This window comes from Leishmania donovani, chromosome 21 (genome assembly GCF_000227135.1).
Source record: "Leishmania donovani BPK282A1 complete genome, chromosome 21".
In the NCBI taxonomy this organism is placed as follows: Eukaryota; Euglenozoa; class Kinetoplastea; order Trypanosomatida; family Trypanosomatidae; genus Leishmania; species Leishmania donovani.
In genome coordinates, this window is record NC_018248.1 from 110,096 (window position 1) to 124,680 (window position 14,585).

A 14,585-nucleotide genomic window follows, 5' to 3' on the forward strand; every position below is an offset into this window, starting at 1 on the left:
TGTGTGGGGGGGGGGGGGGCAAATGGCAGAATGTGGGCAACGGGAAGAGGAAGAAGAGAAGGGCAGCTGCGGTGGAGGAGTGCGTCTCTGGCCCTGTGTCTCACTACTTCCTCCCTCCCCTCCTCAGCTATCCCTCTGGTCATCTCTCGTTCGCTATCTCTCACACGTGCCCCTCCCCCCTTCCCCTCCTTCCCTCCGGTGTGCACTGATCAGCATCTTAACCGAAACAGGATCGAATACGAATCAAGGTGGGGGGCGCAGCGCCCCACTGCCCCTCCTGCTTCCGAGGCAGAATGGAGAAGGCGAAGCATGGCCGGCGTGTCGGGTCAAATGATGCGCGAAGGCGAGGCGACGGCATGTCGTCCTCCACTCATCACCTCTCCACTCTTCCGTATGGTGTTCGGCATGGGGAGGAGCGTGTGCATCGTCCGAGTACGTAGCGATGAGGGCCGTGCTCGGTAGTTGTGCTGATGGACTGTGTTGATTGCTTCACCGTACCCCCCCCACTCCCTTTACTATCCTCTTGTCTGCACACTCGCGTACAAGAGGCACGCTACGTTGCTCTGTGCACAAGTCGTGTGTGTGTGCTGTCGTCGCTTCGCTTTATGGCGCTGCTCACAAGGTCATGTGTGGACTTCTTGTTGCCTTCTCTCACCCCGACTCCTCCCACTCTCTCTCTCGGCTCCTCTTTTTCCGCGGCAACGGGGCGCGCCGCCTTGTCTCTCTGCCTCATTGCGCCGTCCTCGCAGTCCTTCGCTCGCAGCGCCGTATCTCCCGCTCCCGCCCCCTGTGTGCGAAGAGCATCTGGAAGGCAACGGGTGAGGCGCTTCTCCGCGCACCGCGCACCCTTTCTTTCGGTGGCGTTTCGCTTCGAGACGCATACACGCACACAGCCACACCCCCCCACTCCCCTCCGCGCTGCCCTTCTTCGACGCCATGTTGCCCCTGACGCTCCTTCGTCATTGCAACTCTCTGCCGCAGTGTGCGGCCGCTGCACCACTGTCGCGGCGATGCGCCCTCTCGTCGGCCCTGGCGAAGGGGACGACGTCGACACATGCAAGCGCGTTCCGTACCGCATCCATCACTGAATGTCGCTTCCTGGCGACAGCAACCGGTGTGTGCGGCAGCCCCAGCACCGACTCCTTTTCTCTCGACCCTCCCATTGAGGTCTCCCACTTGCGGGCGGCGCGTGATGGGCACTTGAAGAAGACACTCACCGCGAAGCTCCGGCAGCTGGACGCGATGGAGCGCATCAAGGCCGAGTGTGACGAGATCGCCTTCCACTACCCGGACGTATTCATGAAGCAGCTGTTTGCCTTTCTCGTGCTACAGGCGGCGGTGCTCTTTGACTGGACATACGTCCACTTCGACTGGAACTTCGTCGAGCCCATCACGTACCTCGTCGGGTACAGCGCGACTTGGATCGCCATCGCGTGGTATGGCGCGATGCAGCAAGAGTTCAGCTACGAGTCCCTGCATCGCTTTCTTCAGAACGCCAAGCGTGAGAGGCTCTACAAGGCGCACCAATTCGACCAGCAGGCTTACGAGGCGCTGCGGGTGGAAGTGGCGAAGCTAGACAGGGTGGTGCGCGGATTGGAGGGGGTGTAGATGTGAACAAGCGCGACGCGAGTCGTCTTTCTGCTCGTATGTGTCTGTGCGTGTGGCGCACCCACGCTCTCCTTTCACCGCTTGGATGTAGGGGAACGACTCCCAAGCGAAAAGGGCGTCGTCTATGCGTGTAGCCCTTAAAGGGAGAGGAATGTGATGTGGAGGGGAACAGTTTCTCACCTCCTCATCCCTCCCGCCTCTCGCCAGCGAGAGCACCTCCTTCCTTCCTTGCTTCCTTCCTTCCCTCAAGGTCTCCGCGCACTGCATGCTGTGTGCGTGAGGCTCTCGCTGTCGCTGCCCTTCTACTTCCTAAGCCGCCGCCCCTCGTCTCTCCACACGCGTCTTGTTCATCTCACAGCTTCCTCTTACCCCTCCCGCTAAAAACACGACAGTCATCGCAGCTGCGAAAAGCGCCCCATACACTCGCGCACGCGCAACTGCAAGAGCACCATTAAGGGGTGGCGACGGTGCCTGTCTGCGCCAGTCTGCTGTCACGCGCACATCCGTAAGCACGTCTTTCTCCCTCCTTCTTACTCTGTGTGTGGGTGTGTGTCTCCGTAAGGCGTAACGCACGCACACGCCCGCCATGGCCGCCAACTCCGAGCAGTACTGGCGCAGGCAGCTGGCGCAAACGGAGGCCGAGTACGAGCAAATTATTCAGGGCCTGCGTGATGAGGTGGAGCGGCAGCAGCGCCGCTGCGGCGACCTCGTGCACGAGAATGCGATGCATCGTGCCACCGTTGCCGCCGATATTCGCGACTTCTGTCAGCAGTACGTGGCGAACGCTAATCAGCAGCAGCAGCAGCAGCAGCAAGCGAGGTGGGGGCCGGCGGCCCCACGGATGCTGCAGGGCGCCAAGAAGGACGTCGACAGTATTCCGCTTCCGACCCTCTTAACCTTCCTGCACGAGTACAGCCATGGGCTGCTTCAACTCCCCGAGAACCGTCGGAAGCGCCTCCGCCAGGACACGCAACTCAGCCCACTGCATCACAGACTGCGCCAACGCATGCTGGCGCATCACCGACGGACGGGCAGAGAAGACGAGTTGATGGAGGAATGGTGCAGCGGGGAGTACGACGGCAGTGGCGTCACATTGCCGAGCATGCCGTCTTTGAGCGCATCATCATCTCCAACGTGGCCGACGACGGTGCCACCGCGGTACGCGGATCCGGAAGGAAAGCGGCAGATGGCCCCTGCGAACGGAGAAAGCAGCCCTGACGGCGACGGGCCACCATATCCTCGACGCAGTGGTGGCAGCAGCGGGGCGAGGACCGCGGCGATGGCAGCCGGTGGCGCGGCGGTGCCAACGGGAAAGGCGAGCGCCACCGCGGGTGTTGGTGTCATCAACAGCGGAGGCGAAGGCGGTCCGGTGATGGCCGCCTCAGCGTTCGGCCTTCCCTCACTGCCGCCTCGATAGAGGGACTGCAGCGTTGTCGGAACACGTGTTTGGAGTTGGGAGGTGGGGTGGGTGCATGGCGCTCTCGTCATGGCTTGCGCCGCCCTTCCCTTTCTGCTTTCCCTCACCCTTGCGTGCATGCACACACACAAGCATATAGTGTGCTTGTACCGTCGCCTGTGCCTTCGCTCTCTCACGTCCTCCTGAGAGCCTCTCGACTTTATGTGCTCAACTCTGCCAAACCACCCTCTTCTCAAGCACATAGACAGGCGCGTGCACAAGCGCGGCTTTCCGCCGCCGCCGCCTCCCCCCCCCCCCACCTCACCCCCATTCTGTGGCCAAGCAGTGCTCATGTGCTGTGCCCTACTTTTCTGCGCAGTGCAGGCGCGTATGTTGCGTATCCGACGGATGTCCTCACCTGCACAGCCTTCTCTGCCTCCACACGCCTCTCCTCTTCCTTCGCACGTGCACAGGGACGTGCGCATGTCTCACTCGCCAGCGGACAGCGCTGTCAAGAGCGGCAGTGGTGCCCGTGGCGGTGCGTGGGAAGTCATCATCGATAAGGCCGTCTCCTTCGTCACGGAGTACCTCGCCTCCACCACACGCGAGTTCGACCCGGCAGCACCGCTCTCGCAGCACATGCTTCACCTCATTGACCGCGGAAGCCTGCGGGACATCTTGGTGGAGCGAAACTACAACGAACTATGTGGGTGCTTTGGGTGCAGCAACAAGCCACGGGGGCTGCTCGCTGCGGGCAGTGGCACGCTGTCCTTCGAGTGGGACTCCTCGCTATCCTTATCCGCATCAAGCGCCGAGGGTGATGATACCACGGACGACGAGGCTGATGGACGCAGCCATGGCTCACACAGGCGCGGGCGAGGAGAGACGGCAGACGGCGCAGCGGCAGCGGCACGGTCCATCAAAGATCAGCCGGACGCAGATGCTGAGGAGATCGTCTACGAGGAGGACCTGTACACGGCAGAGTCTTTCCGACTCGCCCAGCGCCAACGCGCTATGCTGAACCGCATGCAGCGCAAGAAGCTGATGCGCGAGCAGAGGGCGATGCGAGCTGCCGCGACGTCGGATGATGCGGCTGCTGGTGCTGCTGTGCGACCAGCTCCGGTGGGCCCGGGCGGTACCGCACCGGTGTCCTCGCGCGTGTTGCGTAATGGCTTGATCGGCGCCAGTTTCCCGCAGCGCTTCTGTAGCCCCGAGTGCGAGGAAACGTACGAGTCGAGCATTATGCGGCGTGTGTCGCCGTACTTTGCTTACGACTACCCTTCTATCCTCGGCGCCATCACGAATTTGTTTCCCAACTTGAGAGTGGCGGCGCTGCAGCAGCTCGCTGGCGCGGAGACATCCTCTGCGGGGCTGGTGAAGCGTGTTCTGGAGACCCAGCAGCAGGAAGGCGGAAACGCACCGGCTAATGCCTCTGCCTCTGTTTCTGCTGGTCCTGCTGGTGGTGCGCTGAAGCCGGTGCATGTGGGGGTCTCCCTCGAAAGTAGCGAGCTCATCCGCTGCAACCCGGGAAAGCGCGCGGCGAGAGTTGCGCACAAGGCACGCGGCGCCGACACGGCAGCGCAGGTGAATGACGCGTCCTCGGCACCGCTCCTTCGCGAGGTGCTTGAGCAGATGCAAGTGCTTCAGCACGTGTGGAGCAATGAGGTGGGGCCGCGCTTATCGGAGACGCGCCTCTCGCGAATGGCGGATGACGCCGCCACCGCGCCGTCTCCTACGAGTGCAGCCACTGCAGCGAGGCGCTTCGGGTCTGCACAGGGGCCGGCGTCGTTCCCGCCTCGGCCAGTCCTCCGCGGTTCGCTGCTGCTACTTGACTTCATCATGAACACGAGCTGCGCACAAACGCGTAGGCTCTTTCACGCGCACTATGCACGTCATCGTCCCGCGCTGCAGCGATGCCTCACTGCAGCGGCCTCATCACGCGAAACCAGGGCAAGCTCGCTCTTCTACAGCGTCTCTGCGGATATCGTTGCTGAGCTGGAGAAACGCAGCGTCGAGGCTTTGGCGGCGGCTGGCGCCGCTGAGGAATCAGTCGGTGACACGGCTTTCGATGTCGAGAATGAGGGTCTTCGCGTAGACCCGCTGCTGCAGCAGCAGCGCCGCGAGCTGCTCGTCTCGCACATCTTTTCCGAGGACGTGACAGCCACGCTGTCTCGTCTTCTCTTTGTGGACTACGCCGTCCTGTCCAACATGTCGTGGTCGGGCGTGTGGTTCTCTGGTTTATCTCTTCGCCTGCCTGCGGGGCAGCAGAGCAGCAACTGCTCGCTGTTGCGCAGTCTGCAGTTTCCATTCGCCATACCAGCGGTGCTGCTGCAGACTGCAGAGTCGACGCCGGAGGTGCTAGGGCTGGCCATGATTTTCTTGGTCGCCGCCGGCTGCTGCTCCGAGGGTGTGTGGCGCGGCTGCATGCGGGAGGAAGTGGCCTTTGACGAGGTCGCAGAGGCGATTGGGCTGACCCGCGACGACATCGCCGCAGCGGTGGGGTCGCTGATGTTGGGCGAGGAGGTATGACGCACACGAGCGTCAGGCTGGTGTGTGGTGTGTGTAGACGCTTCTCCGCCTCCCCTTTCTCCTCGACCGGGACGCAGCCCCGCCGACGGCACCGCCAGTGTATCCGCTGCCGCGCAGCTTTTCACGTTGTCTAACTTCTCTTGCCTCCCACAGCTGCGCTCTAACTGGCGATTCAACTCGCATGCACGCCAATTGGCAAAGGTCTTCGTGCAGCGATCATACGAGGAGGAGGCGCGGCGAGTGTACTTGTGCTTCGCGTGGTGCTCACAACCGCAGCTGCGGCCACCATCGCGTCTGCCGGCCAAGGTGAGTCTGTCCCGTCCCTCTCTTCCTCTCTGCTTCGCTTGGCGCGACGTCGTGAGAAATGGAGAGGCGATAGTGGCGACATTACGACATGGCGCACAGCTGTTCAATCCATGCTCTTTCATCCACCCCCTCCCCTCCCCCCGCCTCAGAAAGCAGCAAGACAAAGCCACAGCCACCAACGTCCGTATCGCACACGCGAAACTCTGCCACGCTTAGATTCGGCACGAGTGTTCATCACTACTAGCGACGTTTTCCTCTCTTTTGTGTGTGTGTCTGCCTTCCGTTACGAAGAGCACACACGCACTTGCCTCCGCCCTCGCCCGCCCCCCCCCCCGATACCTCCAGCCATGTTCCACAACAGCTACCAGGCAGGCTTCCTGTCGATCCTTTACAGCATCGGCTCGAAGCCACTGCAGATTTGGGACTCGCAGGTGCGCAACGGCCACGTCAAGCGCATCACCGACGAGGACATCCAGAGTAGTGTGCTGGAGATTATGGGGAGCAATGTTAGCACGTGCTACATCGTCTGCCCCGCCAACCCGAAGCAGACCCTTGGCATCAAGCTGCCGTTTCTCGTCATGATCATCAAGAACATGAAGAAGTACTTCTCCTTCGAGGTGACCATACTGGACGACAAGAACATGCGCCGTCGCTTCCGCGCCAGCAACTACCAGAGCACAACGAAGGTGAAGCCGTTCATATGCACTATGCCGATGCGCCTCGATGAGGGCTGGAACCAGATCCAGTTCAACCTATCCGATTTCACGCGCCGCGCCTACGGCACGAACTACGTGGAGACGCTGCGGGTGCAGGTGCACGCGAACTGCCGCATCCGCCGTCTGTACTTCAGCGACCGCCTATACGCCGAGGAGGAGCTGCCACCGGAGTTCAAGCTGTTCCTGCCCATCGCCCAGCAGCCTCCGGCGGCTGCGGCGGCGGAGCAGAGAGACGTCGAAGCCGCCGACGTGCCGCAGGCTTCCTCCGTGGCCCAGTGAGTCCGCCCCTTCCGGGCCGCGCTGCCCCTGCGCATTTCTCCGTGTGTGTGTGTGTGTGCGCGCGCGAGGCTCGTGTCTCTGTGTTTGCTGTGTTTGTTTGTCGCCTTCGTTTCTCACTTCTCTTTCCTGCCCTCCCCTCCCCCGAGTTGTGTGGTGGCAGCGTGAGACAGTCCTCCTCCTCTTCCCTCTTCTTCTATGTATTGGTAGCTGATGCTGATGTGGTGATGGCGAGAGCACACATGGAGGTACATGTGGGCACAGGTGTGTGTGTGTGTGTGTGTGTGTGTATCGATGTACATCTTCGAAAGGCAAAGGACAAGAAACGCACAGAGCGCAGGGAGGTCAACCCTGTGCGGAGGCGGTGGTGGCTTCTGCCAGCAGCGTCGCGGACACTGGCGGTAGTTGTCCCTCCTTTCCCCCGCTCGTTCCCTCCCTCGTACTGCTGACTGCGCTGCCCTGTGCGCCACATGTAGGCGCAGGTCTCTGCGAGCGTAGGCGATGTCAGTGGGGTGCATCAGCAAGCTTCCTTTTTCATTCTCCGCCCAACCTCACTCTCAGGGGTGTCTCTCTCTCGGGATCAGTTGCCTCGCAAGTAGTATCACGTCAGCCTCGGCCCCTCTCTGCTGCTCGGCCCATCCTCCTCCCTCCCTCCTTCTGCATGACTCTCTCGTCTCCGTCAGTGTCCGCTCCTCCACGCACCCGCGCGCATCTCCAACGCATCCATCGACGCACACACGCGCACGCACAGATACGCAGAGAGGCAGCCGAGGGCGCGAGTGAAAGTCGCGACACGCGCGCTCGTCCCGCATCCTTGGTTCTTGGAAAATTGATCTTCGCTGATTGACGCACACGCCCACACATACATGTACATATAAGCGCGCCAAGCGTGTTGGTGCGGCATCACGAAGGCCCTCTTCGAGAGGAAAAGCGGAGCTCCCGCTCCTTGCCCTACGGACGAAAGAGGGGACGCGGGCGTGCGTGTATTGCGTAGAGCACACGTGCCCCACACAGGCATACACACACACAGAGAGAGAGAGAGACAGAACGAGGGGGTGGGCATCGGTAAGCGTTGCGGTGGCACCCTACGCACCTAGACACCACACGCAGACAGCGAGACACCGCCCACCCCGCCCATCCGCATGCAGCCGCTCAAGCGTATCCGTCACCCCTCCGGCTCAGAGATCCTCTTCGATGCCAAGTGGCATCAGTACAAGCTGGGCGGCACGACTTTGCGCTCCGTCTCAAAGTTGCTTGACCGCTTCTTTCCCTTCGACGAGAAGCGCGTGCTGGAGCTGGTCTCCAAGAAGACGGGGCAGCCGGTGGACAAGATCAAGCAGGGCTGGTCACGGCAGGCCCTCCTCGGCAAGAACGTGCACGAGTTTATCGAGTGCAAGCTGCTCAAGAAACCGCCGCCGACCTTTACGCTGCTGATGAAGCGCAAGCAAGCCCGAGAGGCAGCACGGCCGGCGGACGCGACAGGACCCGCAGCCATCACGACGACACCTCTTGAAGACGAGGTGCTGCACGGAGAGGAGGCTCTATACCTGCCAGTGGCCGAGATGGCCGTAGAGAAGGTGCTGAGCGCCTACGACGTGCTCGGCGCGGAGCAGGTGATTGCAGCACCCGGGTGGGGCATTGCCGGCACGATCGACTTCATGGGCCGAAACCGCCGCACGAACCGCGTGCTCATCGGCGACTGGAAGACGACAGGAGGCGTCACGAGCAACTTCCGCTTTGGTGCGTTTGAAACGGCGTGCCCCGGCGCGCTGCGGCACCTGCCGAACAGCAAGACGTACCGATACGCAATGCAGGTGATCATCTACGGAGAGATCCTGGCCCGGGAGCAGTACTTTGAAAAGCAGTTCTTCGACGCTCAGCTGCGTGCGTCGCTAACGGCGTCGTTGGCCGTCCCCAGCACGGATGTGATGCCGCCAGCGCCACCGGCGAAGACCAGAGGGCGGCCGAGCAGCCGGGCCGCGGCGCCCGCGAAGTCCGACATCGGAAGCGATGTCGAGAGTCTGTTGAAGACCTTCTACCACAACAGCACCGAGCAGCGCTTCGAGTACGGCATTGTGCAGCTGGCCAAGGGAGAGGACGGCGGCGTGGTGGCGGAGTTCAAGGAGGTCACGCCATCGACGGTGATGCCGCCAGATTGCCCTGAGATGACCTTTGACAGCTTGCTGCAGCGTGTGATGGAAGGGGTTGGGGTTTAGGAGAGAGAAAGCCACGTTTCGGTGTGTTCCCCTTCTCCCCTCACAGATCCTTCCTCTCACACCCACCCGAGCATTATTATCGCACTCCACCGCCACAGTTGTAGTGCTCCATCTCCCTTCAGTCGTGAGTACCGGCAGTTGTGTGTGTGTGTGGGGGGGGGGGTCCAGTGAGAAAGAGGGGCGGGGCCGCCTGAGGATGCAGCCGATGGCGAGGGTGTGTGAGATCTTGCCTACCATTCAGAGCACGCAGCGTGACGCTGTGATCGCGATGTGCGTGTGCGCGTGCAGAGGTGTGCGTGCTGCTGCACAGCTATGTTGTTTCTGCTCACAAGTCGGAAGGCTGAGGATAATGATTTGCTGCCCTCCCCCGCCCCTCCCATTTCCTCCACCCTTCCACGGGGCTCATACAGAAAACGGAAAAGGATCGAAGTCGCACGGACGGATGATACGCTCAGGGCTGTGAGTTTGAGGGGGGTGAGTGTCCGTGCATGTCCTCGCACAGGGATCTCGCGGCAGTGCACCTGATGACACCTCTTCTCTATTTGTGTTCGTGGGCGCGAGCGTATGAGCACGTTTGTGTCTGACGAGATGTGGATGGCGGCTGTGCTCCACCATTGTGCGTCTATCTTAAAGCACTGCCGTGCAGTTGGCTTAGCCTTCAAGAACCTCTCCACTGGTAGTGGCGGTTGCCTCTTCGGTACGACTCCCTCTCTCTCCCTCCGCCTCTCCGTGATCGTTGCATGCACGGCCTTCTGTCGCGTGCAATCTGTGTTTGATGGCTTTGTTTTACGAGCTTCCTGCGCTATGTGTCTTTCTGTCTGAGTACAGCAGGTGCTAGCGCTCCTCTCCTCCCTTCTTTTCACCGCTGCGTCTCTCCGCGCAGAGTCGCGTACCCACATCTCTGTACACATACACAACACACGCTCGCACTCCACAGGCCAAACGGTGCTGCACTCAAGCATCGCAGCAACAACAATACAAAAGCCTTTTCAGGCGCCCCGCCTCAACGTACGGCAACGAGACCAACGGAGGAGGAGGCGTTCGACTTGCACACCACTGTTAGTGCGCACTTCAGCAACCCATCACCACCCCCTTCGCACTCCTTAACTGGGGCTGTCTCTCCTCCTCCCCTTGCCCTCTCTAGGTTTGCTGCGGACAGGTGCAGACGCAGACACCATACTATCGTGAAGGCGTGCGCGCATAGATATTAGAGGTACCTCTCCTCCTCTCCCTCCGCCGGCCGCGACCAGCACGCTGGAGTCGAAAGGAAGCAAACGCCAGCAACTTGCACTAGAGGAAAGTCGGCAGCCGCAATCACCTCTCCTGTGCTGCCTCCCGCATCCATCTTTGTTGCTGCTGTTTGCCACTATCCGCCACTGCACCGCCCACCACGGCCGCCGTTGCGTTGCGAGTCTGCGAACTTCAAAGGCGGTGGAGCAAACCACAGAGAGAGAGAGACGGAGGCGCACGTGCGCGCACGCACGCATACGAGCTCGCACAAGCCCAGAGCGAAACGCCCTCTGCCCCCTCCCTAAACCCCTCCCTCGCGGCTCTGTGCTGTGGGCCGCGCCACTCACCGACTCTCTGCTCCGTCTCTTAGCGGGTGTGTATTTTGTTTTCTGAAGACGGTCGGTCTCTGTCCGTGTCGGTCTGTCTGGAGTGTCCGTACGCTTGTGGGGAGTGCACGGGCGGCTGCTCTTCCAAGCTCACACATACGCACACCCTTCTGCTTTGGTGTTGGTCTTTCTCTTCCCCTCCTACTCTTTAACTGGTGTCTGTGTCTGTGCCTGTGCCTGTGGGCATTCGTTACCGTGGTAGTGCTGCCACTGCTTTATCGTCATCTCTTCACGTTTCGCCCTCACACCTTTCTCTCTAGTGCTTGGGTTTCGGGTGGAGAGAGGGGGGTGGCGCGTGCCTGTACACTACGTTGAAGGGCGCTCGACCGCCGTGTCTCCGCCCCGTCACTGTCACGCTCTTCGTGCTGTATTGCGTTGTGCGCCTCGTCGCTGCTGGTTTGGTTTGGTTGTTTTTTTTTGGTTCATTGCCATTCTTTTCTTGCTTTCACCATATCTCCTTCACTCCCCCCCCTCCTGCCCTCTGCCCTCGTTATTATCGCCTCTGGCCCGCTGCAAGCATTTTTTTTTCTCGTCGTGTCGGTGCGTGCGTCTAACCCTGCCTCGCGCAGGCTGGTGGAAGTGTGTGTCTGTCCGGGCTGTGGCGCTGCTGGCCTCATCGCCTCTCCCTCTTTCCGTGTGTCTTTACTCGATTTCGGGTCGGGGCCTTCGTGCCCTTCCCGCCTTTTGCTGTGGTGTGTTTCTTGCGTTTTTTTTTCTTTAGATTGGTACATCCGCCGCGTGCGCGGGTGCGCGCCGTTGCCCCCCCCCCCCTTTTCGTTGTCGCGGCTTGTCGGCGTTTACATGCTTGTTGGCGTCTCTGCAGTTGTCTCGTTGCCTCTTCCCTTGTCCTCTTCCGGCAGGACATCCCTGTGTGCCTGTGTGGATTGGTGGGTGTGCACGGCGCACGGCGCACTGCTGCTGTTTGCGCTCGTTCTCACAGGCTCGCGCCGCGCTCCTCCCCTGCCGCCCTCGGACCTTCTCAGCCCTCCCCACGGTGCGCGTTGTGGCGTCGCTGTGCGGTAGAAAAACGCGTCGAGAGGGAGAGGGGGAGAGAGAGCCTCCGAGGCGACAAGGGCACGTCACACGAGCGTCCGTGCAGGGGCGCAGCGGTCCGCGTCGTCGCCCCGTGCGGGCTTTCGCTCACCTTGCTTCGTTCGGGCTCCTGCTGACCTGCGATGGGTAACGAGACGTCCAAGTCCAGCGGCACGGCGTCGGCGAGCAACCCACTTCGCCGGAACTCGCAGTCGGAGGCGGCAGTGGGCTTCGGCGGTGCTCCCGCGGCGACAGAAAAGGCGGGATCGCCAAATGCTGCGAGCACCGCTGCATCGGTCCCCAGCCGTCCCATAGCGCTGTCGGCCGAGACGCCACCACTGAGATCGGCGAGTGGGGCCACGGACACCGTCGGCTCGTCAGTGCCGCGCTACGTGGATGCAAAGAGCATGGTGTACACCCTTCCCTGCTTTACCCCGGATAGGTCGCTGAGCAGCCCGACGAGCGGCGGCGCTGGTCCACGGAGCCAACCGATCGCAATACAGATGGCTGCCTCACAGCAGCTGCCGATGATGTCCTCCAGCAGTGACTTCCGCGTGGGTGCGCCATCCTCGCCTCTCTCCCCATCCCGCCGGCACTTCTCCGCTGCGAATTTGTCGAACACGATGGAGATTCCGACGTACAACACAAGCACCCCCACCGCCGTGGAGGACCTTTCCTGCAGCTCACCAGTGCTCAAATCGTACCGGCAGCACTCCTTCTCCCATTCGAAGCGGGATGCGTGTCTGGCCGACTCCCCCAACTCCCCAGACATGAGCGTCCACGGCGGCGCATCCCTCAGCGCCGGCGCCTCGGAGGCTCCGGTGGCGATGAGCCTGGCCACCTCGTTCTCACCTGGGGCTGGCAGCGGCTCGCCCAGCACAGCGATCCACACAAAGTTCCTCGAGATAACCGGGCACCCGCTGGGCTTGGAGAACTACGGCAACACTTGCTACTGCAACTCCGTCATCCAGCTGATCTACCACTGCGCCCCATTGCGGCTGCGGCTGCTCGAGCTGTACCACGTCTACCTCACCAAGAAGGGTAAGTCTGGCTTCGAGGAGGACACGGTGCTCTTCCAGCTCTGCAGCCTCATCGCCGTTATGCACAAGTCGAACAACCGCACCAAGGACAAGTACCCGCGCGAGAAGATCGCCCCAAAAGAACTGCTGAACTGCGTGCGCGCCAAGAACGAGGTCTTCAACAACGACATGCAGCAGGACGCACACGAGTTCACCATGTTTCTGCTGAATGATATCTGGGACACGGAGCAGCGCATCATGGCCGACCCCGCCAACGTAAACCTCTTTCTCAAGCACGAGACATCCATGAAGAAGAAGGGGTCGTTGTCCTTCTCCTGGAAGCACAGCAAGGATAAGCACATCAGCAGCCACAGCCACAAGGAAAACAAGCTCGACAAGACAACCTCGGCAGCGGCCACCAACAGCGACGCCGGCGCGAACGGGGGCAAGGCGGTGGATGCACAGCAGCCCTTCAGCGGGGAGCTCACCCCTCTCCAGGTAATCCTGCAAGGCCAGTTCGGCTCCCTCACCGCCTGCCTCGAGTGCGAGAACGTGACCGCCCGAGAAGAGGTCTTCATGGACCTCAGCCTCGAGACGGCACAGGGCACGTCCCTCCTCCGCTGCCTCGACCACTTCGGTGACCCCGAGTACTTCTGGGGGAAGAACAAGCTGCGCTGCGAGGAGTGCAAGATGCCGGTGCGCGCCGCCAAGACGATCCACGTGCAGCAGCTGCCGCAGTACGCGCTCCTTATCCACCTGAAGCGCTTCCAGTACGACGTGAAGAAGCAGATCTTCACAAAGAAGGCGGACCACGTCGCACTGCCGATGCAGATGGACGTGGAGGAGTACCTGACGGACCCAGAGGTGGTCGAGCAGAGCCTGCGCAACAAGCTGGCGCGCTCGCAGAAGAACATCGGCGTTGACGCGGTCAGCAGCACCAGCGGGCACAACAACAGCGGCAGCGGACAGAAAGACGAAGCGAACGCGACTTCGTCGACCGACACATTCAAGCCGGCGTCGGAGGAGGTACGCCGCAAGCTTCGTGGCGTCGCCCGCCACAAGGCGCGCTTCGAGCTGACAGGTTTTGTCGCCCACATTGGCGAGGGACCAAACTCAGGGCACTACTTCACGTGTGTCCGTTACGGTCCTCAGCTGTGGCGCCGCTTCGACGACGAGACTGTGTCGACGATGGCGGAGCGAGATGTGAAGCAGTACTTTGGCGTTCCATCCGACGCTGTCGGCGTGGTCACGACGACGGCCTACATACTGCTCTACGAGCGCGTTGCGTAGAGTCGCGTGCGCGCTGATGGACAGCCTGCAGACGAGCTCGATGCGCGGGTGTGTATGCGGGTCTGTGGCTGTGCAGAGTCGATGTACGTAGATGATGACAGTGGAGCTGGAAGGCGTGCTGCCGGGCATGAAGCTCGCAAAACAAGGCAAGGCAGGATCGTGCAGTTCACGATTCAAGTGAGCGGCAAAGGGAGAGAACGTCAGGCGTGCGTCGCTGGCTGTGGCCCTTGCATGTCCTCGTTGTGTTTCTCAAGTGGTGTGTGTCGCCTTTTCTTTCTGTGTGGTCGCCCTCCTCGCCCTCTCCATTGCGGATGACCACGGCTGCCTTTTTTACGTGTGCTGCTGCGTGGCTCGGTCCGTGTGCAGGGATGAGTGCTCCAGCACGTTTCTCTCTCGCTCCCTGGTGTCGCCGTCCTCGACTGCTTTCCTCTTCTACTTCGGCCTTGCCTCCCCTCCCTCCTCTCTCTCTGCGCGTGTACGGGTGACTGTGTCCGTAGGGAGGAGGAAGGGGGGCACGTGTGCGCCCACCTCATGCTACGATATGAGGTGCGCCTACGAGCGGTGAATGAGGCCACATCCCC

The 14,585-nt window shown here is 61.4% G+C and overlaps 6 protein-coding genes across 6 annotated transcripts; all 6 read left to right on the forward strand.

The window, feature by feature from the left end:
* Positions 1-1,242: 1,242 nt before the first annotated feature.
* LDBPK_210410 (hypothetical protein, conserved) lies at positions 1,243-1,608 on the forward strand (the record flags this gene model as incomplete). The annotated part of the gene is made up of 1 exon (XM_003860510.1): positions 1,243-1,608. One exon carries the CDS (start codon positions 1,243-1,245, stop codon positions 1,606-1,608), a length of 366 nt encoding a protein of 121 aa, XP_003860558.1.
* A 586-nt stretch (positions 1,609-2,194) lies between these two features.
* LDBPK_210420 (hypothetical protein, conserved) lies at positions 2,195-3,025 on the forward strand (the record flags this gene model as incomplete). Its single annotated transcript, XM_003860511.1, has 1 exon — positions 2,195-3,025. The coding sequence occupies one exon, from the start codon at positions 2,195-2,197 to the stop codon at positions 3,023-3,025; it is 831 nt and encodes a 276-aa protein (XP_003860559.1).
* Positions 3,026-3,355: 330 nt separating this feature from the next.
* Positions 3,356-5,533, forward strand: LDBPK_210430 (hypothetical protein, conserved; the record flags this gene model as incomplete). The annotated part of the gene is made up of 1 exon (XM_003860512.1): positions 3,356-5,533. The coding sequence occupies one exon, from the start codon at positions 3,356-3,358 to the stop codon at positions 5,531-5,533; it is 2,178 nt and encodes a 725-aa protein (XP_003860560.1).
* Positions 5,534-6,186: 653 nt separating this feature from the next.
* On the forward strand, positions 6,187-6,834 carry LDBPK_210440 (hypothetical protein, conserved; the record flags this gene model as incomplete). Its single annotated transcript, XM_003860513.1, has 1 exon — positions 6,187-6,834. The coding sequence occupies one exon, from the start codon at positions 6,187-6,189 to the stop codon at positions 6,832-6,834; it is 648 nt and encodes a 215-aa protein (XP_003860561.1).
* Positions 6,835-7,973: 1,139 nt separating this feature from the next.
* LDBPK_210450 (hypothetical protein, conserved) lies at positions 7,974-9,047 on the forward strand (the record flags this gene model as incomplete). Its single annotated transcript, XM_003860514.1, has 1 exon — positions 7,974-9,047. The coding sequence occupies one exon, from the start codon at positions 7,974-7,976 to the stop codon at positions 9,045-9,047; it is 1,074 nt and encodes a 357-aa protein (XP_003860562.1).
* A 2,791-nt stretch (positions 9,048-11,838) lies between these two features.
* Positions 11,839-14,004, forward strand: LDBPK_210460 (ubiquitin hydrolase, putative; the record flags this gene model as incomplete). The annotated part of the gene is made up of 1 exon (XM_003860515.1): positions 11,839-14,004. The coding sequence occupies one exon, from the start codon at positions 11,839-11,841 to the stop codon at positions 14,002-14,004; it is 2,166 nt and encodes a 721-aa protein (XP_003860563.1).
* Between the last annotated feature and the right edge of the window lie 581 nt (positions 14,005-14,585).